The following is a 24,542-nucleotide window of genomic DNA, read 5'->3' as shown; positions in this document are numbered from 1 at the left end:
ATGGAGTCTCAGGGTGGCCTCGGACTCATGGTGATCCTCCTACCTCTGCCTCCTGAGTGCTGGGGCTAAAAGCTTGCACACCACGCCCGGCAACAATGGGGAATTCTTGACGTTCAACATCACCCGAGCAGTGGGTGGCAGTGACATGGATCCTGCCATTGTGGGAGCTAACATTTGATCAGAGACACAATCAGCTCCAGGCTAAAGCGCTGTGCAAGAACTTATCATCTAAACAAATGATCTGGAGACAGAACACATTTGGTCTTACCTCAGTAGCACTAAGATATTTGTTACTTTATCTTCCTATTGGAGTCACTATTAACCTGCTAAGAGAAGGTGGCTTATCACTCAACAAACAAGAGAATTGTGGGTGCTTGTGTGATTGCAAGCTGGTTGCTCAAAACAGAAACTAGATCATTGCTTCAAGAAAATAACCACAACAAATATTTTGGACCTGGCATGCTGGCACATGCCTTCCGAGTGCTGGCAGAGGTAGGAAGATCTCCATGACACTACATAGTGAAATCCAGGTTAGCCTGAGATCTTACCTCGAAAAACCAAAAGAAAAAACAAAATATTTGAGAGAGAAAGAGGCAGAGGGGAGTGGGGGGGTGGGGGAGGGAGGGAGGGAGGGAGGGGATTGTCAGGGCCTACAGCCACTTCAAATGTCCTCCAGATGCACTTCCTGTCTTGCACATCTGGCTTTAAGTAGGTACTGAGGAGTCAAACTTGGACCCTTAGGCTTTGCAGGCAAGCTCTCCAGCTTGAACATTTGCTTTTCTTCCATCGATCCTCACAGCTAACAACCTGTCAGGTTAACCAGGTGCCTATGGAGCTATGGCCCTGGTCCCAGGGCAGAAAGCTAAGTCCTGACAACCGCCTTCAGCTCTGACGTGCCCTGACCTTCATGCAGCTTCTCCCCAAGTACACACCTGGGACCTGCAAACCCTCTGCTTTCTACCTGAGATCGGTTACATCCCAGCCGGCTCTCTGCCTCACTCATCGATATGCTCAGTGGCTCTGGACCTAATCTGCCGAAACCTGCTCTCTTCTCAACCACTTCATCTGCAAGTTTCCTGCTCCCATTCAGTCTCCGGACTCAGGCCAGACGTTGGCCAGCACGTGCCTGGCCACCTGCCGTGGGGCGCCTGCCTTCCCTCCTGGAGGTACCTGGAGGTGCCGCTCCTCTTCCTGGAACGTCCTCTCCAGCTGCTCCACTCTGGCCTGCTGCTGGGCCTGCTCTGCACACAGCTGGGTCTGCAGGTCTTGCAGCTCCTTCTCCATCTTCACGATTTTCTTCGAGCTCCCCTTGCGCGCCTGCTTCCTCACGTTCAGCACAGCCACCTGCTTCTCCTGCATCTGCATCTTCAGCTTCAGGATGCGAGACATGGTCACCTTGAACTGCTCCAAGCTGCTCTGCGACGCTGCCGGGTTCAAGGCTTTATGCTTCTTGTGATGAAGCTCTATGACTTTTGGAGACGCAATGTAAATGTGAGTCCCTGTCATCTTCTCGGGGTCAAGAGTCAACTTGGGGTACAAAAAGCCCAGCGAGTGACTCGCCCCTTCGCCTTTCCCGTGTAAAACCACCGGCTGACTGGGCTTAAGAGACACTTTGCTGATTTTGGATGTGAAGTTCGAAGGGCCTTCAGCCGCGGTCTCTAATTCGTCTAAACTGCATTTCCTCTTAGTTCTCGAGCCTTTGTTTTTTTCCATCTGGTCATTCTTTGGGGCAAGACAGGGATGCAGTCTTTCCAAGTCTTCTTCCGTGACCTCGTATTCATATTCCGCATTCTCCTTGTTTTCCAGAGGCACTCCCAGCTGGACGTGGTCTCCCTTATGGAGGAAATAAACCTGCAATGGTGCCAGACGCTCTCTGTTCAGCCAGACACCGTTCAGACTCTGGGGAAAGGGAAAGAAAACAAAATAAGCTGCATGACTTTCCTCCTCTTAATGGGATTTCTCTCTTGCGGCTGCAAAACCTTCAGCCTCTTCGGAAGAAAACCCCTTGGGAATGAACAAAAAGGAGAAGTTCACCATCAACCACCATCCTTCTAAGCAGCGTTCTTTGAACAGTCCTTGGCTTTTTACCTGTACTTCACGTACAGTCCTCCACAGAGAACTGCCTGGGCGACAGGCAAGAACCACCCCACCACTGGCGGACGATGTACTCGGGCACACGCAACAGCTTTCACTAAAGGAACCGAAACTGTGTCATGCCTACCAACCTATCCTGGAGGCCACCGAGGCACGGGAGGGAAGGAAGCAGCGGATGGTGGTGAAGTCTGCAGGACAGGTATGGCAGGAAGACGCCAAGTACCATCTCTGCATGTGGATCCTCAACAATGGAACCAGCAAAGCACCGCCGGTATCAGCAGGCCAGGAAGGTGCCCCAACTTTGTAGTGGAGCCCGATCCCATAAACAGCGAGAGGGGTCCACCGACTTTTATTAAAGCACAGCGAGAGGGCTGGAGAGATGGGTTAGCAGTTAAGGCACTAGCCTAGCCTGAGGACCCAGGTTCAATTCCCCAGGACCCACATAAAGCCAAATGCACTAGGTGCTGAATGCATCTGGAGTTTGTTTGCATTGGCTAGAGGCCCTGGAGTGGCCATTCTCTCTCTCAAATAAATTTTTAAAAATTTATCTTATTTATTTTTTAAAACATAGCAAGAACTGAAAGCTCTGGTTCTGGGCTCTTCAAGGCCAAGTTCTACACCTTGGGCTTACCTGTAGCATGCAGCCATTTATTCAACCTCTCTCTGCTGCAGTTTCGTCTGTTACGCAGGGGAGTATAGACCTACACCTCACACTGCTCCAGTACGGAATGGATATGGTAACACACACCCCACGTGTAATACAGTGACTCAAATACCAAATGCTTGATATTTACTAGAGAGAGAATACACCAGGCATGGTGGTTCATGCCTTCAATCCCAGCACTTGGGAGGCAGAGGTAGGAGGACTGCTGTGAGTTCAAGGTCACCCTGAGACTCCATAATGAATTCCAGATTAGCCTGGGCTAGAGTGAGCCCGTACCTTGAAAAACGTAGTAAATAAAATAATGAAACTAAAAAAAATTATAAAATTGTTTTAAAAAGTCCAAAGTCATCCTCAAGTACTCAGCAAGCTCAAGGCTAGGCTGAGCTGTGTGAGACTGTTCAATAATTCAATAATAAACGTAGATTATGAAGGAGAGGGGTTATGAAGGAGAGGGGCCTTGACCACAAAGCACAGGGATGAAGGGGGAATGTAAATGATACTTTAGCTCTGGCTTCATTTTAATCTTTTGTTTGTAGTTTTATTATTTTATGTCTTGAGCAGGAGAGACATACACAAATACAGAGTGCTTTTGCCAGCTGTAGTGGCACACGCCTTTAATCCCACACTCAGGAGGCAGAGGTAGGACGGCCGTACTGAGTTTGAGGCCAGCCTGGGCTAGAGTGAGACCCTACCTCAAAAAAAAAAAAAAAAAAATCACTCAGGGTTGGAGAGATGGCTTAGTACTTAAGGCATTTGCCTACAAAGCCTAAGGACACTGGTTCGATTCCCCAGGACCCACGTAAGCCAGATGCGCAAGGGGGAGCATATGTCTGGAGTTCATATGCAGTGGCTGGAAGCGCTGGAGTGCCCATTCTCCCTTTCTCTCTGCCTCTTCCTCTACTTCTCAAATAAATAAATAATATTTTTTAAAAAAATCAATCAATCAGTCAATAAGGAAGGTTTCAAAGTTAGACAAAATAAAGAATCTGTAGAAACCAGAGTCTTTCATGGAACACTGTAGCCCCTACCAGAGCACCTCCAATAACAACTCATTTGCAAAGTAAGCTCTCTGAATGTTCCAGCATCTTTCTTTTATCCTTGGAGGCTTGCTTCTTTGTCTAACATTCATGGCTTCTGGGTGACACCTAGTGGTACAATTTGAGCATTGCTCAGCTCAAGTCAGGTGCATTCACAAGGGGATGGTGGGAAACCATGCCAGTCAAGCACCACTCAGGCTAAAATCTAAACACAGCGCTTTAAATGACTCCTGCTCTGCTCAGGGCTTCCTGACATTGACTTTCATAACCAGCAGCAAAATGTTTCAGAGAGAAGCCTGTTTGTTCCTTAGTCCTCAGAGACAAAACCCCAATTCCCCTCTTTGATCCTTAATTACTTCATCTGAGGCCCTTTATTTTTGAGAGACAGAGAGAATGAGATTATGAATATGGGCATGCCAGGGCCTTCAGCCACTGTGAACTTACTACAGACAGGTGTGCCCCTTTGTGGGCATGTGTGACACTGCATGCTTTTATCACTGCATCTGGCAACATGGGATCTGGGGATTTGAACATGAGCCCTTAGGCTTTGCAGGCAAGTGCCTTAACCACTAAGCAATCTCTCCAGCCCGAGGCCCTTTTTAACACGGCTTTCTTAGAGTTTTCTACATATTTTAAGTAGTTAGCTCAAGTTGTTCCCCTGATATAGTAACGTCATCAGGTAAGACTGAAAAGAGAGTGGGGAGATTGCTCAGTGGTGAAAGCACTTGCTTGCAAGCCAATTGTGGTGGCACATACCTTTAATCCCAGCACTCGGGAGGCAGAGATAGGAGGATCTCTGTGAGTTTGAGGCCACCCTGAAACTACATAGTGAATTCCAGGTCAGCCTGAGCTAGAGTGGGACCCTACCTTGACAAACCAAAAAAAAAAAAAAAAAAAAAAACACACACACCTCAAAAAAAAGCACTTGCTTGCAAAGCCTGACGGCCCATGGTTCAGTTCCCAGAGCTAAAGTAAAACCATTCATCTACTACTCTCTATAGTTGATTTTTCCAGGTTTTGGTGATTCAAGTAACTATAATATTCATGTATGAGTTGCTTTGAGAACATAAGTTTACATTAATTTTGAGTAAATATTTAGAAATAGATCACTGGGTAAATATATGTTTTAAATATAAGAAACCACCAGACTGTTCTTTCAAAATGGATGTACCATTTTAACTTTATTATTTTTTTTTTCTGATGGTGCACATGTTCATGTGTGAGTGCAGCTGTGTATGTAAACGTCACAGGACACACAACGTTCCGGGGCCAGCCCTTGCCTTCCACTCCATTTTGAGGCAGCGTCTATTTATACACACACACACACTGGAAAATTCAAGGTACTTGGCACATTCCCAGGTGCTTTTTTTTTGTTTTGTTTTGTTTTTTGGTTTTTCAAGGTAGGGCCTTGTTCTAGCTCAGGCTGACCAGGAATTCACTATGTAGTCTCAGGCTGGCCAAGAACTCATGGTGGCCATATTCCACCTCTGCCTCCCGAGGACTGGGATCAAAAAGTGACCCTTGGAGCTGGGTGTGGTGGCACACATCTTAAATCTCAGCACTTAGAAGGCAGAGGCAGGAGGATCACTGTGAAGACCCTACCTGGACAAACAAAAAAAAAAGTGAGCCACTACATCTGGCTCCCAGAACTTATTTTTATTTTAGCAATATTAGAGAAGTCTTTACTGAGGCACAATATACAAACATAAAGCTTGAATCAATTTAAATATACTAGGTAAGTAATTACCAAATGAACATTTCAGATGGATGGACGTGGTGACACAGACCTTAATCCCAGAATTCAGGGGGCAGAGGTACTAGGATCATTGAGAGTTTGAGGCCTTGCTGGGCCTACATGGTGAATTCCAGGTCAGCCTGAGCTAGCATGAGACCCTACCTCAGCAAACCAAAAAAAAAAAAAGAGAGAGAGAGTATGGGAGAATCCCTAAGTTTCCTTCTTCCCATAAGGGAATCAGTACCTTGACAACACAGCAAGCTAGCTTTGAACATTATATAAATGACATTATATACCATGGGTTCTTATTGGGCATGGTGGTACTCCTTTGTTTAATTTTTTTTTTATTTATTTGAGAATGACAGAGAGAAAGAGGCAGATACAGAGAGAACGGCATGCCAGAGCCTCCAGCCACTGCAAACAAACTCCAGATGCATGCACCCGTTGTGCATCTGGCTAACGTGGGTCCTGGGGAATGCAGCCTCGAACCAGGGTCCTTAGGCTTCGCAAGCAAGTGCTTAACTGCTAAATCAATGCCAGCACTTGGGAGGAAGAGGCAGGAAGATCACCATGACTTCAAGGGCACCCTGAGACGACAAAATGAATTCCAATGCATGGCATGGTGATGTACACCTTTGATCCCAGCACTTGGAAGGCAGAGGTAGGAGGCTTGCCATGAGTTCGAGATCACCCTGAGAGTACATAGTGAATTCCAGGTCAGCCTGGGCCAACGTGAAACCCTACCTGGGCTAGAGTGAGACCCTACCAAAAAACAAAACACCCAAAGATACTCACAGGAACTTTTTTCCAAAGTGCAAAGGTGGGAATCCCCGGACATTTCAGGGCCACTATGGAAGAACTGAGCTTCTCCAGGGCTGGGTACTGAAGAAGGTAGGCCACCCAAGGAGCTTCTCCGTTAGTCAGCCGAAACCTACGGTGCACCCTCTTGACTGTATGCAGCCAGGCTTCTCGCTGCTCATTTGTCAAGGTAGGGAGGGTCTCAGGCAGCCTAGGCTGCCCTCCAACTCACAGCCATGCTCCTACCTCTGCTCCCGAGGGCTAGCATTAAAGGTGGGCACCACCACACTTGGCTGCCAGGAGGATTTCTTCAGCTGACTGTTTCAAAGGGTTTGGGTCTTCATGGCAGGGAGGAAAGCAGCTCACTTCCTGATGACCAGGGAGCGAGGAGGATACAGGAAGGATTCGGACCAGATCAAAGCTTCCAAGGACATACCCTGGAGACCTACCTTCCCCAGCTAGGCCCCACCTCCTTCCAGTAATGCCATCTTATTATGAACCCATCCAGGGATGAAGCCCCCTATTAGGCCAAAGCCCTTAGGACAGAATCACCAGGAACCATGTCCCCACCCAATACGAGGCAGAATGTTGGGGTCTGAATATGGAGCACCCCTCACAGGTTCATGTGTCAAACATTTTGATCCTTAAGTGTTACTATGGAGGTGTTACTATGGAAGATATCCTGGGCAAACCTCAGGAGGTGGGGCCTAGCTAGAGAAATTAGGTCCATGAGGGTGGTGGTGTTTTTAATATTTCATTCATTCATTGGCGTGGGGGGGGGGGGCAGTCACAGAGAATGAGCATGATGAGCACACCAGGGCTTCCTGCCACTGTAAATTAACTCCACATATGTGCCAGTTAGTGCATTTAGCCTTCCATGGGCCCTGCGGAATGGAACCCAGGTCATTAGGTTTTGCAAGTAAGCAAATGTTCATTTTTTTTTAAATTTTTATTAACATTTTCCATGATTATAAAATATATCCCATGGTAATTCCCTCCCTCCCCACCCCCACACTTTCCCATTTGAAATTCCATTCTCCATCATATTACCTCGCCATTACAATCATTGTAATTACATATATACAATATCAACCTATTAAGTATCCTCCTCCCTTCCTTTCTCTACCCTTTATGTCTCCTTTTTAACTTACTGGCCTCTGCTACTAAGTATTTTCATTCTCACGCAGAAGCCCAGTCATCTGTAGCTAGGATCCACATATGAGAGAGAACATGTGGCTCTTGGCTTTCTGGGCCTGGGTTACCTCATTTAGTATAATACTTTCCAGGTCCATCCATTTTTCTGCAAATTTCATAACTTCATTTTTCTTTACCACTGCAAATGTTCATTTTTAAAAATTATTTATTTGAGAGAGAGAGAGAATATGAATGGGACCATCAGGGCCTCCAGCCACTGCACAGGAACTCCAGACTCATGCACCTCCTTGAGCATTTAGCTTACGTGGGTCCTGGGGAATTAAACTGGGGTACTTTGGCTTTGCAGGCAAGTGTCTTAACTGCTAAGCTGTTTCTCCAGCCCATGCTGATGTTTTTGAAGTCTCTTGCCTTGGCCCCTTTCAGTATTTCTTCTGACTACTTCCTGAGCCTAAGAAGAGTCTGGCCAGTACCTAAGACCCCTGCTGGGTGTGGGGAAATTCACTTGAAAGGCTTGCCCTTGAGAAGGAAGAGGCCCTGGGGCTAAGATGGGATTGGTTTCACTGGCTCAGCCACCCCCAGGTACTGAGAGGACAGCACAGCTGTGGTCAGATGGGGCTCGTTTACTGGTCACACTCAGCATATTTTTGACATCATCCACATGATACTGGTTTTACAGGTGTGCAAAATGATGGTGTTACTGGGCCATGAGGATTTCTACCCAAATTTCTGAAGAAAGCCAAGTAGTACGTGAACACAACTGACAGTCCCTGGAGAGGGCAGGGCATGAAGCTATGAGGTGACCCTGAAGTGGTCGCAGAAAGCCCAGGATGTTGGAGATGCCAGGAGCACAGACCACCCGCCTAGAAAAGCCACAGGTGGCGGGCACAGAGGCCACATGGCAAGGTCACTGGGAGCTCCCAGCATGCCAGCAGGTGCCCCAGGTGCTGGACATGGTGTCATAAGATTTAGTGTTTGCCCTGCTGGGGTTTGGTCTGGCTCTGGTCTGAACAGAAGTTTAAAGTCATCCTGAGACGCACAGCGAGTTAGACGGCAGCTTGGGGTACACAAGACCCTGTCTCAAAACAGAAAACTCGCTAACTCTTCAGAGAGACTTTGCGAATGACTTCTTCAAACGAAAACAAAACAGTAATACCCTTTCGCTGAAATTTACATCGCTCATCAGAAAAAAGCTGCCATGGCACCGTGCCAGGAAGAAAGGGAGCATCTGTTAAGCAAAAAAAAAAAAGAAAGAAAAAAGGACTGTGGAGAGTTGGGAGGGGGGCTGCTTATCAGAACTGCTCCGTCAAAACGCCACTATTGTTGCTTCTCCAAAAACCAGCTGCCTCACCAACAGAGTCCAGCTAGGAGATTTAGGCTAACTGTACAGAAAGGATTTGGGAGAATCAGAAACTCATCTTCCCGTCTAGGTTACCTGAGGCCTGAGCAAGAGTCACGACAGCCCTCGGAGGGTACAAAGCCAACACTGGAGGGCAGCCCCACAGCACAGACGCTGAGGCAGGCTTCTTCAGAGGTGCCCTGGGTGACACGCAAAGTGGAGCGCCACCGTCAGTCACACAGACGGATCCCATCCATACTGCTCGAGATCAGGGGCGACAGGGACAAAGAACGCACCTCTACCGCGCACACTGCCATTTCTCAGCCAGCCAGCTCTGACGAGGAGAGCGCCCCTTCCTAAGGTGTTCTGGTATCAGTAACTGGGTTTTAAAAGCTTAAGTATGCGTAATTCTTTTTTATTTATGTCTTAATCTGAGGCTGTGTCTCACTGGGTAGCCCCAGGCTGGCCTCCATCTCACAGCAATCCTTGTACCTCACTTGGCCTCCTCAGGGCTGGGACTGCAGGCACGCTCTCCTGTGCCCAGATGAATGTGTGTAATTTTAAAAAGAATTTAATCATGACCTAGTATGGCAAATTGGGTATGCTCTCCACCGTTGTTTCATAAGAGGGCATAGTAGAGAAATTTACTTGAGTGCTGAATCCTAATCCTGGCTCATTCACTCACCAATTAAGTGAAGGTTTGGGGCAAAACAGTTTCTCTCTCTGAGCCACAAGATTCATCCATGCCCACATAACCAGAAAGCCTGAGTACCAATTTCCAGTCTATTGTCTGTCAAGAAAATAGTGCTGAACCAATTTACTTACCATTTTATACCAGGGGTGCCCAACCTTTTGACCAGACTCTGTCATGTATAAGTATGTTAAGCCACACTCACAGCTAAGCTGGATGTGGACCTGTGGGCACAGGTTGGACACGTCTGATTCACACCGTCTCCTTCAACACAGTGCAAAGTGAACCTTGGAGCACAAGGCACTGTCTCCATCAGCTTGTCTCGCTCACTGTATGCGTGCCAACGGAGCTTCAGCGCGGATGTGTGGAAGGCCTTCCTTCAAACAGGTACCTTTAAAAGCCCATCAGAGGGCTGGAGAGATGGCGGGTTGCCAGATTTGATTCCCCAGAACCCACATAACACAAACACACACAGTGGCGCACGCTTCTGGAGTTCATTTGCAGTGGCTAGAGGCCATGGCGAGCCAGTCTCTCTCTGGTAAATAAAAATAAAATGGAAAATTCACTAGGCGTGGTCGCACACGCCTTTAATCCCTGAGAGGAGAGGTGGAGGATCACTGTGAGTTCGAGGCCACCCTGAGACGACATAGTGAATTCCAGGTTGGCCTGAGATAGAGAGAGATTCTACCTCGAAAAACCAACAAAACCCTGCCCGTGTCAGGATGTCTCACTTCACAGTCTACTTCCACCACATTTTCTGGGAGCCTGTGTCTCTGCACATTAGGTACTTCCTCATTGCTGAGCTTTGTGTATTTCATTTCTCTTAGCACATTTTCACTTTGTTAGTGGTTTTCAAATTCGGTTAAAGAAGAAAAATCCTTTATTCAAAATAAACCTCAGAGCCAGGCAGGGGGGCACACGGCTTTAATCCCAGCACTCTGGAGGCAGAGGTAGGAGCATCACCAAGACTCTGAGGCTACCCTGAGACTACATAGTAAATGCTAGGTCAGCTTGGCCTAGAGAAAGAGAGACCCTACCTTGAAAAACCAAAAAGAAAATGGGGGGAGGGGATTGAAGAGGGGGCTGGAGAGATGATTCAGGGGTTAAGGCGCTTGCCTGTGAAACCTAAGGACCCAGGTTCTACTCTCCAGGTCCCACGTAAGCCAGATACACAAGGCGGCACACGCGTCTGGAGTTTGACTGCAGTGTGTCAATTCTCCCTCCCTCATTAAAAAAAAAAAAAAAGAAAAGAAAAGAAGAAAAAAGCAGTCTGTTGGGCTTGCTTCAAAATAAATAAGTAAAGGCATGATGGCTGGTACCTGCCTTTCCAATCCCAGCACCTGGGAAGCTAAGGCAGGAGGCCTGCCATGAATTCAAGACCAGCTCAGGCTCCAAACTGATTCCAAATCATTCTGAGTTAGAGAGAGACACTGCCTTGGGATTAAAAAAAAAAAAAAAAAAAAAAGGAAAGGGTTGTTCTGGTGGAAATGTGAGGCAGAGAAGAAGCGGAGTACAGACAGCTTGCTCTCTCTCCCTGCACCTTGAGCCACAGCCCTCCAGAAGCTTCATCAGACCCCCACACCTCTGAACCTTCACTTTGCAGAAGGGCCAAGTTCCCAAAAAACTCATCTAGTTTTAGATGTTCACTTCAGGACAACAAACTTCAACTCAAGTCATTAGGAATTATCTTGGCATAATCGACCCTCCAGCAGAGAACAGAAATAGTTGCATCTGGGACAGAGAATGGGGTGGGGGGTACCAGGCGATGATAAATTATCTGTGCAGAAACAAGTAATTTAAAGACATAAAATCCCTCTGCTTCTGTGACTTTCTGTACCTCATTGTCCATAATTGTCCACTGTCCTTCTGGATTCTGCTTCAAAACACAGTGGTTTCGAGAAATCATCAGAGGGCAGATTTTTGATACCAGCTGGTATGTGACGCCAAATCCTCGACCTATTGTCACCTGGGAGACAACAAGGAAGAGACAATCAATCACTATGGTGACAGAGGCCCTTGACAACCTTGTCAGTGGTATACAAAGGCCCTGGTTTGTGAGCGCACTGGTCCTCATGAACACTGGCCATCTTTGTCCAAGGCAGTCTCTCTCATGGGCCTAAAATTCGACAATTAGGCTAGCCAGCCCTGGGGATGCTCCTGTGTCTGATTCCCCAATGCTGGGATTACAGACAGGTGCCATCACACCTGGCTTAAAAAATTGTTTTTGTTAATATTTTATTTTTATTTATTTATTTGAAAGAAGGGGGAGGAGAGAGAATGGGCGCACCAGGGCATACAGCCATTGCAAATGAATCCCAGATACATGCCCTACCTTGTGCATCTGGCTTTACATGAGTCCTGGGAAATCGAACCTGAATTCACTGGCTTTGCAGGCAAGTACCTTAACTGCTAAAACATCTCTCCAGCCCTATCATTTTTTGACGAATACTGGGGAACAGGCACACATGCCCACGAAGCAAGCACTGCACTGATGAGCCATCTCCTTAAACCTCCTGTGGAATCTAAACTGTTCATCAGCTGTCTTCACTTCAACTGCTATAGGAGCCAAGAAACAGTAAAAGGCAAGGAGGCCTGGAGAGCCAGGTGTGGTGGTGCATGCCTTTAATGCCAGCACTCGGGAGGCAGAGGTAGGAAGATCATGACGAGTTCGAAGCTACCCTGAGAATACATAGTGATTTCCAGGTCAGCCTGGGCTAGAGAGAGACCCTACCTCAGAAAAGAAAAAGGTAAGGAAAAGAAGGCCTGGAGAGATGGGTCAGCAGTTAATGATACTGCTTGCAGAGTTCGACAGCTCAGGTCTGATTCCCCAGAAACCATGTAAAACAAGATGAACAAAGGGGCACATGTCTAGAGCTCTTCAGCATTGGTAAGAGGCCCTGGTGCGCCCATTCAACCACATTCTCACTCTCTCCTTGTAAGTAACAATTTTTTTCTTTTTGAGTGGGGTGGGGGGGGAATGATAATGGGTGCACCAGGGCTTCCAGCCACTGCAAATGAACTCCAGATGCATGTGACTCCATGTGCATCTGGCTAACGTGGGTCCTGGGGAATCGTACCTGGGTCCTCTGGTTTTGCAGACAAGAGCCTTAACCACTAAGCCATCCTCCAGCCCATTTTTTTTATTTTTTATTTTTGTTTTTCTCAAGGTAGGGTTTCACTCTAGCCCAGGCTGACCTGGAATTCACTATGTAGTCTCAGGGTGGCCTTGAACTCATGGCGATCCTCCTGCCTCTGCCTTCCCAAGTGTGGGTATTAAATGGGTGCTCAACCATGCCCCGCTGACTTGGGTATTTTAGATTAAGCTTTCTACTCAAGTCTCTAGCATCCTGCTGGAAGAGATGTGTCACTGGGGGCAGATCTTAAGTCCAGCCCTAAGGTGTGTACACAGCCACTTTGAGCTCTGGCTCTTAGTGCTTGCTGGAGTGAGCCAGCTCTTTGGCCATGATGATGCTTCCCCTGGGATCTGTAAGCCTGAAGCCTACCCTCTGCTCCCATAAGCTGCTTCTGGTCAGATGTTTGTAACCCAATGAAAATGTAACTGCAACAGCAGCTCAAGCTACCCTCAAACTCACTGTACAGCGAAGAACAGCCTTAAGTTTCCAATCCTCATGCCCCAAGGATTGGCACTACAGGTGTGTGCCAACACGTGGGGTTCCAAACTTTGGCAATGGCTTGTAAAAACCCAGAAGGCCTACTTTCTCCTCCTTCTTTAGTTTGATCTCAGCTATCTAGTTCCCCCACCCCCTTCCCCCAGGGAAGGTCTAGGGTCTTGCTGTAGCCCAGGCTAACCTAGAGTTCATTATGTAGTCTCAGGCTGGCCTTGAACTCACGGCAATCCTCCCCATCTGAGTGCTGGGATAAAAGGTGTGTGCCACCACACTGGGGCAGACCTTTTTGGTTCCTTTGACATGCCCAGCACGTGGGAGGCAGAGGTAGGAAGATTGCCATGAGTTCGAGGCCACCTTGAGACAACATAGTGAATTCCAAGTCAGCCTGGGCTAGAATGAGACCCTACCTCAAAAAAAACTGGAAAAAAAAAAAAAAAAGAAAGGAAGATCTTCCAACAGGTCTCTAGTCTAGAATGGGTTGCGGGTTTGTTTTGTTTTGTCTGGTATTTTTTAGTGTTTAATGTCAGAACTTAGAACCTGCATTATTACTGCTGGAAAATATAATCTTCCTTTAAAATGCTGGGGTAACCACTTCCACCAAGAGACTTGAGTCTGAGGTTTTCTTTTAAAATATTTTATTTACTTATTTGATAGAAAGAGAATGGGCGCACCAAGGCCTCCAGCCACTGCAAACAAACTCCAGACACGTGCACCCCCTTGTGCATCTGGCTTATGTGGGTCCTGGGGAATTGAACTTGGGTCCTTTGGCTTTGCAAACACCTTAACTGCTAAACCATCCCTCCAGCCCGAATCTGAAGTTTTGCTGTCTGAAATTCCATTATTATAGAAGTTTATCTGAATTAATAACTTCATCTTTTAAAACTAGAATGTTTTGATGTGGGGATTAGCTCAATGGTGGGGGGATAGTTAAGGATTGTGTCATCCATCTCCACTAAGAATTTCCATCTTGGTAGGTAGAAGCTTTTGCTCTGAAAGTATTCTGTTCAAAATTTTAATACCTGAGAGGGAAAATGCCACATCATCATTAAGAAAGCAGGTACTAAAAGAAAAAAAAAATTATTGTCCAGCTAAATGTCTATACTATATTTATCAAACTGCCCAGTAAGTACTTCTATTGATGTTCATACCCTAATATTAATGCTACTCTCAGTTTTGGTAAAAAAAAATCTTCTCTTTTCAGATGGCAGTGACCTTGGGATGACTCAGAAGGTATCATGGTGCTGGAAAGAAGGGACCACAGTACTCAGTACTGCAGTATCTCTATCAGACTTTCCAAGGATCAGGGTCTAATGCAAAAGAGGTAGCAGAAAGAATGTAAGAGCCAAAGGAAGGGTAGGACTCCTTACAATGTGTTCTTCCAGACACAAAATGGCCTGGATATCCATGACCTCACAGCGCCTGACACTCCCTACGCAAGACCATCATAATAGGAGGAAAAGATGACGACATCAAAATAAAAGAGAGACCAATTGAGGGGGAGGGGATATGATGGCAAATGGAGTTTCAAAGGGGAAAGTGGGGGAGGGAGGGCATTACCATGGGATATTGTTTATAATCATGGAAGTTGTTAATAAAAAAAATTTTGAAAAAAAAAAAAACCACAACCCTGAGACCACATAGTGAATTCCAGGTCAGCCTGGACCAGAGTGAGACCCTACCTTGAAAAAACAAAACAAAAGGAAAAAAAAAAAAAATGCAGCTACTGAGCCGGTCGTGGTGGCGCACGCCTTCAATCCCAGCACTCGGGAGGCAGAGGTAAGAGGATCGCCGTGAGTTCGAGGCCACCCTGAGACTACATAGTGAATTCCAGGTCAGCCTGAGATAGAGTGAGACCCTACCTTAAAAAACCAAAGCAAGCAAGCACAGAAGAGGTAAAGAGTACACTGATCAAAACTGCCCCCAAGTTTGGATCCCGAAAACGGAAGCACTCCCCCTTTCACCCTTCCCTTCACTATCTGCTTTTGGAACCCATTTTGGTACCGCTGATATTTCACCAGAGTACGGTAGAAGAGTGCAACGTGCTTACCTGGAAATTTTAGCACCCCTGATAATACAAAAAATTTCCCAAGAAATTGCCAACTAGTGCAAACCCAGGCATCGGGAATGGCTCTATTCGTAACAGTTCTGCATCAGTGATCTAGATTTTTTTTAAACTTTTTTTTCCCCCCACGAGGTAGGGTCTCACTCTAGCCCAGGCTGACCTGGAATTCACTATGTAGTCTCAGGCTGGTCTTGAACTACCTGTCATCCTCCTACCTCTGCTTCCCAAGAGCTGAGATTAAAGGTGTGCACCACCACACCTGGCTTAAAAACTTTAAAAAAAAAATTATTTTTATTTGACAGAGAAAGAGGAAGCAAGAGTGAAAGAATGGGCATGCCAGGGCCTCCAGCCACTGCAAACGAATTCCAGATGCGTATGCCCACTTGGGTAGCTGGCTAACGTGGGTCCTGGGGAAATCGAACCTGAGTGCTTTGGCCTTGCAGGCAAATGTCTTAACTACTATGCCATCCCTCCAGCCCTTAAAAACTTAATTTTTTTTTTTTATTTATCTATTTGCAAGCAGAGAGAGTAGACAGACAGAATTGAGAATAGGGGGTGGAGAGATGGCTTAGCAGTTACGGCATTTGCTTGCAAAGTCAAAGGACCCAGGTTCGATTCTCCAGGACACACACAGCCAGATGCACAGGTGATGCATGTGTCTGGAGTTCATTTGCAGTGACTGGAGGCCCTGGCATGCCCATTCTCTCTCTCTCTGCCTCTTTCTCAAATAAATAAATAATTTTAAAAAAAAAGTCAGGCACGAAGCATCTGGCTTTACATGGGTACTGGGGAACCAAACCTGGGTCGTCAGGCTTTGCAGGCAAATGCCTTAACCTCTGAGCCACCTCTTCTCGGAAGTTCTTACTGTCTGTCTTCACAAATGCTGCTCCTCCTCCCCTCCGCTACTGTTTCCCAGATGACGGGCAGATGAACAATACGGAGCACAAGGTCTGGGCACCCCTGCTCTCTTTTCTTCTCTCTCCAGTGAAACTATGTATTTATTTATTTGGTTTGGTTTTTTGAGGCAGGGTGTGGCTCTAGCCCAGACTCAGTAGTTTCAGGCTGGACTCAAACTAACACTGATCCTCCTAAGTGTGCGCCACCACATCTAGCCTAACTAAAAAAAAAAATAGAAAAAGGAAACTTAAAGACATCCATTCAGACAGGTAACTTACACATGTAGTGTTACTTATTTTCTCTGGGGAAAAAACAAACAAACAAACACAAAAACAAACAAACAAAAAAAAAAACCCTGAAACTTTGAAAGGAACTGGAAAGGCCAAGAACTGGCTTATCTTTGTTGCTATAACTGGCAGTAACACCTCCCCCAGCCTGTACAAACCAATGTGTGCTGGGATCGGAAAACCATTACAAGGGAGAGTGAACACCTGGCTTGGACACACACTGCGTGGCATGCTCCAGACACTGCCTGACCACTGACCTTGCAGACAAAGCCAGGCCTGGCAGGTTTTCCCTCCACACGGGCTCCAGGTCAGCCACAATTTTCCCCGTCCGCCACCACAATTCACGTGGGCTGTATGGGTCTCTCCACCATGGTGTGGCCCAACACTGATCTACCAGATAATGCAGAACACATTGGGAAGAGCATCACAGTCCTCCTGCGCCCGCTATCGGCACGCTCGAATTACCTCTCCTCAATCTCCCTCACCAGAAACCCTCCAGGGCTAGCAAGCTACTCAGAAGAACTTAAACCAGCCACGGCAGTAACACACCTTTAATCCTGGCATTCAGGAGGCTGAGGTAGAATGAACTCTGAGTATGAGGACAGCCTGAGCTATACAGAGTGACTTCTAGATTGGCCTGGGCTAGATTGAGACCCTGCCTCAAAAAGCCAGAATAGGCCGGGCATGGTGGCGCTCTCCTTTAATCCTAGGCATAGGTAGGAGGATCATCATGAGTTCAAGGCCACCCTGAGACTACATAGTAAATTCAGGTCAACCTGGGCTACAGTGAGACCCTATGGGGGGGGGGGGGAGAAAGCCAGAATAGCCAGGTGTGGTGGCCAAAGCCTTTATCTCTGGGAGGCAACAGTAGGAGGATCATTTTGAGTCCAAGGCCAGCCTGAGACTACAGAGAGACCCTTCCTCGAAAAAACAAAAGAAAGGACAGCCAGGAAAAAAAAAAAAAAAAAAGGTTTACACTTGATTTCTCAGTTCCTCTACCTAGTTAGGAGTGTAGTACTTACTGTAGGGATCAGAGTAAATGATAGTCCCCACGGCCTCCCCATTTAACAACATTTAAGGCTAGACCAGCTCTGAAATATGACTAAATAATCCATGCCACAGTATTTTAAAAAAATATTTATTTGAGAGGGAGGCAGATAGAGAATGGGGTGCACCAGGGCCTCTAGCCACTGCAAATGAACTCCAGACACACGCACCACCTTGTGAATCTGGCTTATGTGGGAAATCAAACATGGGTCCTGAGACTTCCCAGGCAAGCACCTTAATCTCTCCAAGCCCCTACTTTTTATTTATTTATTTGAGAGTGACACAGAGAGAGAGAGAGAGAGAGAGACAGACAGAGACTGGGCGCGCCAGGGCCTCCAGCCACTGCAAACGAACTGCAGATGCGTGCACCCCCTTGTGCATCTGGCTGACGTGGGTCCTGGGGAATTGGGCCTCGAACCGGGGTCCTTAGGCTTCTCAGGCAAGCGCTTAACCGCTAAGCCATCTCTCCAGCCCCAAGCCCCTACTTTTTAAAAAAAAGTTAAATATTTAATTTATTTGAGAGAAAGAGACCAAACCTGGGTCCACAGGTTGTGCAGGCAAGCGTTTTAAACACAAAACCGTGTCTCCAGCCCTCCTTCATTATTTTTAAGTCTTCCACAATTACTGGCCCTGCCACTCCACTGTATAAATAAACTGTCCTTCTGGTTCAAGCTGTGAACTCTGAAAGCAGAAGCTATTGCTTGTCCCTCTATGTACTCACTCACCTGGGAGACTGAAAGGAGACTTTATCGCTTGTAGTAGCAGCTACCCTCACCCTGCTGGGACAAAACACCCGACCAGAGGCGGAAACTATTTAGGTCTACAGTTTAGAAAGGGAAGTTTCCTCATGGGGGGGGGGGGGGGATGGTGAGAACAGAGAGCTCCGCCTCACATCTCCACACATCAGCAGTGAGGAGTGAGCTAGCTTTAATACCCAGTGGAGGTTGACTACTGAACCCCAGTGACACACCTCCTCCAGCAAGGGTCCACCTCCCAAAGCCTGCGCCAGCTAGGAGTTAAGTATGAGGCTTAAATCACAAACACATGAAGCTAAGGGGCATTTCCTTTCTGTTTTGTTTTTTTTTCAAGGTAGGGTCTCACTCTAGACCAGGCTGACCTGGAATTCACTTTGTAGTCTCAAGGTGGCTTCGAACTCACAGCAATCCTACCTCTGCCTCCCCAGGTGATGGGATTAAAGGTGTGCGCCACCACACCCGGATATGTTGGGCATTTCACATTCAAATCTCCACATGCTCATAAGAAAAATCTAACCTAAAAATACCTAATAATCCCAATAATTTAATTTATATGACCACCAACCACTCAGGATCACCACCAAGTGAACGTGCAACACCTGCCCTCAGCTTTTCTAGAGCTGACTCCTACAGCCTCTCCCCTGTGTATGCAGGTGTTTAAGGGGGAGAAGAAGTGCCAGGACCTCCTGCCACAGTAAATGAACTTGAGAAGTGGAGATGTGCTCCGCTTTTTGCATCTCTGGCTTTAAGTGAGTACTGGGTGAATCGAACCCAGGTCAGGAGGTTTTACAAGCAAGTGTCCTTAGCTGCTGAGGCACTGCCCTAGTCCTTTGGCTTCTTTATAAGACAATGTCCGGGTTTTTTTTTTTTAAGATATTTTATTTATTAGAGAGAGGGGGAGGGGGCAGATGAGAAAAAGAATGAGTGCACCAGGGCTTCTAGTCACTGCAAACAAACTCCAGATACATGTACCACCTTGCTCATCAGACTTATGTGGGTACTGGGGAATGGAACCTGGGTCCTCAGGCTTTGCATGTAAGCGTCTTAACAGCTAACTCACCTCTCCACCCATCAGGCTCCCCCACCCCTTCCTCAGGTAAGGGACTTGCACTAGCCCAGGCTGACCTGGAATTCACTATGTAGTCTCAGGATGGCCTCGAACTCACTGCGATCCTCCTACCTTTGCCTCCCAAGTGCAGTGGTTAAAGGCGTGCACTACCACACCCGGCTTTTTTGTTTTGTTTTGTTTTGTTTTGAAGGCAGGGTCTTACTCTACCTCAGGCTGACCTAGAATTCACTGTGTAGCTTCAGGATGGCCTCGAACTCATGGCAATCCTATCTCTGTCTCCCAAGTACTGGGATTAAAGGCGTATGCCACCACGCCTGGCCCGGCTTGTTTCTTAACCATTGCATATGTGCCAATCTAGCTGACTCCCAGGCTTCCAGGGTCTCTGTAGTCATTTTAAAAAGCTGCATTCATGACTATTACCAATTAATGTTGGCAACTCTGGGGGAAGAGTACTAAATCTCTATTTCTGGGGCTGGAGAGATGGCTCAGCGGTTGAGGTGCTAGCCTAAATTTCTATTTCTGACCCACCTTAGGGCTTCCACTAGGTGACACCCAGACTCTCAGGGCAAATGTGGCGCCGATTTGTCTGAGATTAAAAAAAAGGGGGGGGGCTTTTGCAATCTCTTAATTAATGGCCTTAAAAGGCAATCACCTGAGACTCCAGAAAGTTAGCCCTCAGCAGCCATTCCGGAAATCTGCTTTAGCCCCTCCGTGGTTCCCGGGTAGGTGGAGGGTTGCTCTGCCTCAGTTTCCCAGCCTGGAACCCCCAAGGAATCCGGGGAGACCCAAACAGGCACGGCCGCAAATGCCGGCCCCACCTCTTCCAGAGGACACCCCGACAGGCCCCACGCCGGGTCCTCTCCTGGGAGGGGCCCAGCTTCCCCCCGCGGCTACCCCCCAGGTCCCTCCCCGCATCCCGGGCCCCCGCGCAGCCGCCCATCGGGAGCCGGCGGAGCCGCGTCTCCCTCGCCGGTCCCCGCGCCCGCAGCGCCTCCGCCTCGGGGACCCCCTCAACGACCCGCACCCTGCGCCCGCCCGCGCCCCCCTTCTCCCCGCCGCCCCCGCGCATCCCCGCGGCCTCGGCGGCCCCCTCACCTCACGCCCGTCCTCCAGCAGCAGCCATTCCGTGTTCATCCCCAGCCGCCGCAGGCACCAGCTGCGGCCCCCAGCCTGGGCCCCGGGGACCACAGGGCCGGGCTCCCCCATGACCCCGCTCGGCCCTCGGTGGGGGAGCCGGGTCAGCGAGGAGCGAAACTCCCGGCTCGGCTCCCGCAGCTTCCAGGGCTCCCGCTGGCCCGCACCATAGCTAAACAACAGACAGCAGCGGCCGCCGCCGATTGGCCAGCTGGGAGAACACTTCCGCCAGGGCCACGTGACCGGCCCGCCCTCGGCCTCCGGACCTGCCCGGCGCGCGTGCGCAGCCCCGGGCGCGGAAGGCGCAGGTGTGGAGAGCGGAGCCGCGCCCGCCCCCTCCGCCCTCCAGAACCGGCGTTCCCGGGGCTGTCCTGGAACCGCTTGCTTTTCCCCGTTTAAGCTGCTTCGGCGGCTGGGCAACGGGGCTCAGCGGTTAAAAGAGAGTGTTTTGCAAAGCCTCCTGGGCTTGGGTTCACGTAAACGAGTTGCAAAAAGCGGTGCAAGCATCTGGCGTTCATTTGCACTGAGAGACACAGTGTGTGTGTGTGTGGGGGGGGGGCAGGGGGATTAAAAAAATGAAAGATTTTGGACTGTGGAGAGATAGTAAGGTGATTGTCTTGCAAAAGTGAGCCCCGGGGGCTGGAGAGATAGCTAAAGGGTTACAAGGGCTTACTTACCGAGGTTCGATTTCCTAGTATTCACATAAAACCAGATGCACAAAGTGGTGCATGCATCTGGAATGTGTGCAGCTGCAGGAAGCCCTGGCACGTACACACTCTTTCAAAATAAATGAATAAGAGCTGGAGGGCTGGCTTCGTGGTTAAGGCGTTTGCCTGCAAAGCCAAAGGACCCAGATTCGATTCCCCAGGACCCATGTAAGCCAGATGCACAAGGTGGCGCATGCATCTGGAGTTTGTTTGGAATGGCTGGAGGTCCTGGCGCATCCATTCTATTTGCCTCTTTCACACACACACACACACACACACAAAAAAATATACATACATACATACATACATATATATATATATATATATATATTTATATTTAACCAGGCATGGTGGTGCATGCCTTTAATTCCAGCAATCAGGAGGCTAAGGTAGGGGGATTGCCATGAGTTCAAGGCCACTCTGAGACTACATGGTGAATTCCAGGTCCACCTGGGTTAGAGTGAGATCCTATCTCAAGGACCCCCCCAAAAAAAAAATGTCAGGAAAAAATTTTTAATGATGTGCACCTGTGTTGGAGCCCCCCAGAACCCATATAAAAATGTGGGGTGTAGTAGCAGGCCTTTGTAAACCAGCACTGGAGAGATGGAGACAACAGGATCCCTGAGGCTTTTTGGCCAGTCTAGTCTACTTCTATCTGGTGAGTTACAGGCCACCAAAGTTAAAGGCAAAGGCTGCTGACCGAGGTTCGATTCCCCAGTAAAGCCAAAAGCACAAAGTCTCAGGCTGGCTTCAAACTCAGCGATCCTCCTATCTCTGCCTCCCGAGTGCTGGGATTAAAGGCATGCATCAACATGCTTGGCATTATTGTATTTAAATATTTATTTTATTTTATTTATTTGAAAGAGGAATAAAAAGAGGCAAACAAAAAGAGAATGAGGATGGGCATTCCAAGTCCTCGTGCCACTGCAAGTGAAACTTCAGACACATGTGCCATTTTGCACATCTGGCTTTTTGTGGGTACTCAGCAATCGAACTCAGGTCATCAGGTTTTCAGGAATGGCAAGCAAGTGCCTATTAACGCTGGGCCATCTCTCCAGCCCTCACCTTTTTTTGTTGTTGTTTTTTGTTTTTCCAGGTAGGGTCTCGCTCTAGTCCAGGCTGACCTGGAATTCACTATGTAGTCTCAGGGTGGCGGCCTCAAACTCACAGTGATCCTCCTACCTCTGCCACCCGAGTTGTTGGGATTAAAGGCGTGTGCCACCATGCCTAGCCCTCAGCTTATTTAACAGAGTCTCTTGCTGAACCTGGAGTTTACTGATTCAGCTACACTAGCTAGCCAGAGGGCCCCTGGGTTCCACTGGCCTCTGCCTCCCCAGTGCTGGCACTGCAGGCAAGCACCACCTCATGAGGACTGCAGGTGGGTGCTGGCAATCTAAACTCAGGTACTCACACTTGCAAAGCGAGAGCTTTGCCAACTGAGCCATTTCCCTGCCCTCTCCAGGATCGTTTCAAAGGCCAAGCCTTGTAATATGGATGTGCCTGGGAAACAATCAACACACAATGCTTGTGTGTTAGAAGGAAGTGTGAGCATCTGTAAAAGCCACCTCGAGTCCCCTATGCTATATCTTCAATTATTTTATTGGTGCTGAGGATGGACTCAGAGCCCCATGCAAGTTGGGTAAGTCATTTGTTCTGAGCCTCACTCCAGCCCTTGCCGATGGCCTGTAGAATTTTTTTTTCTCCCTGAGGTAGGATCTCATTTTAGCCCAAGCTGTCCTCGAACTCACAGTGATTAAGTGATTAAGGCATGTGCCACCACACCTGGCTTTTCTGTGGAATTAAATTAAAAAAAAAAAATTTTTTTTTATTTATTTGAGAGAGGGAGAGAGAGAATAGGCACACCAGAGTCTCTAGCCACTATAACATATGTGCCACCTTGTGCATCTGGCTTATGTGGAATCTGGATAATCGAACCTGGGGTCCTTAAACGTCTTAGGAAAGTGCCTCAACCACTAAGTCATCTCTCCAGCTCTTCCTCTGGAATTTCTATGTCCTATCTGAGACACATAAAAATAAGGTGTTTTCCTCTTTAAATTAGTAAAGTTATAGACATTCCTTCAGTTTTTTTTTGAGGCAAACTCAACAGACTGGCTTTAAAAATATTTTTTCATTTATTTTTATTTATTTGAGAGAGACAGACAGAGGGAGAGAGAGAGAATGGGTGCACCAGGGCCTCCAGCCACTGCAAATGAATTCCTGATACATGCGCCCCCATGTGCATCTGGCTAACATAGGTCCTAGGGAGTCGAGCCTCAAACCGGGGTCCTTAGGCTTCTTCACAGGCAAGTGCTTAACCGCTAAGCCATCTCTTCAGCACCCCATATTTTTTTAGTGAGAGAGAGAATTGGCATGCCAGGGCCTCCAGCCACTGCAATCAAACTCCAGATGTGTGTGCCACCTTGTGTTCATGTGTAACCTTGTACTTGCATCATCTTGTAGGTCTGGGTTACGTGGGACCTGGAGAGTCGGGGGATTAACGCCTCCTGGAGGCAGGGTATTGTTGGGGGAGAGCTTGTGGATGTTATAGCCAGTTTCCCCTTGCCCGTGATTGGCACACTCTCCTATTGCTGTTGACCAGAGGGTGATGCCCATCCTCTGCTTGTGTCATCATTTTCCCCTGCCATCATGGAGCTTCCCCTAACCCCAAATAAACCCTTTTATTTTCCTTTTTTTTTTTTCCCCCATAAGCTGCTCTTGGTTGGGTGATTTCTGCCAGCAATGCAAGCGTGCCTGCACCAATAGGCAAGTGCCTTAAATGCTAAGCCAGCGCTCCAGCCCTCCCTCCAGTTTTGGGCTTAAAAAATAACCCACTCGGGCTGGAGAGATGGTTTAGCGGTTAAGCGCTTGCCTGTGAAGCCTAAGGACCCCGGTTCGAGGCTCGGTTCCCCAGGTCCCACGTTAGCCAGATGCACAAGGGGGCGCACGCGTCTGGAGTTCGTTTGCAGAGGCTGGAAGCCCTGGCGCACCCATTCTCTCTCTCTCCCTCTCTCTGTCCTCTCTGTGTCTGTCGCTCTCAAATAAATAAAAATTAAAAAAATTAAAAAAAAATAACCCACTCGCTGTCTCTCTCTCAAATACATAAATATAATGTTAAAAAAATAACCCGGGTTTAAGCTAGATGGGTCTTTGAAAAGCTCAAACCAGACAATTTCCTCTGTGATCAAGTGCTGATCCACGGTGGGTGCTGCTCCAGTGAGTTGAAGAGCCGTGTTTCTGTCTTGAAAAGTGTTTAGAAAGGAGTCATGAGGTAGCTCAAGCCGCGGGCTAAGCTCCCACAGGGCAGCTTTTCCGCACATGCCTACATTTAGCTATCCTGGGCTAGGGTGGGAGGAGAGCGGGCGCCCGAGGCTTGTAGGGACTGTAAGCTCCCTGTAGCCCCTCTCTGCCAATTAAAACTAAAAATTTTACACAGGGCTGAAGAGAT

The 24,542-nt window shown here is 48.0% G+C and overlaps 1 protein-coding gene across 1 annotated transcript in view; it reads right to left on the bottom strand.

Annotated features, from left to right (window-relative positions):
* Positions 1 to 20,558, bottom strand: part of Rnf8 (ring finger protein 8) — a 30,751-nt gene extending 10,193 nt beyond the window's left edge. Inside the window, exons 1-3 of the mRNA XM_045157729.1 lie at positions 20,352 to 20,558; positions 11,348 to 11,476; positions 1,171 to 1,899 (exon numbers count right to left, since the gene is read on the bottom strand). Coding sequence (XP_045013664.1) covers positions 1,171 to 1,899; positions 11,348 to 11,476; positions 20,352 to 20,462 — 969 coding nt within the window. The 5' untranslated portion in view covers positions 20,463 to 20,558. The remainder of the gene's footprint in view (positions 1 to 1,170; positions 1,900 to 11,347; positions 11,477 to 20,351) is intronic.
* Between the last annotated feature and the right edge of the window lie 3,984 nt (positions 20,559 to 24,542).

This window comes from Jaculus jaculus, chromosome 8 (assembly GCF_020740685.1).
Source record: "Jaculus jaculus isolate mJacJac1 chromosome 8, mJacJac1.mat.Y.cur, whole genome shotgun sequence".
Classification (NCBI taxonomy): Eukaryota; Metazoa; Chordata; class Mammalia; order Rodentia; family Dipodidae; genus Jaculus; species Jaculus jaculus.
This window is presented reverse-complemented; position numbering and strand designations above follow the sequence as displayed.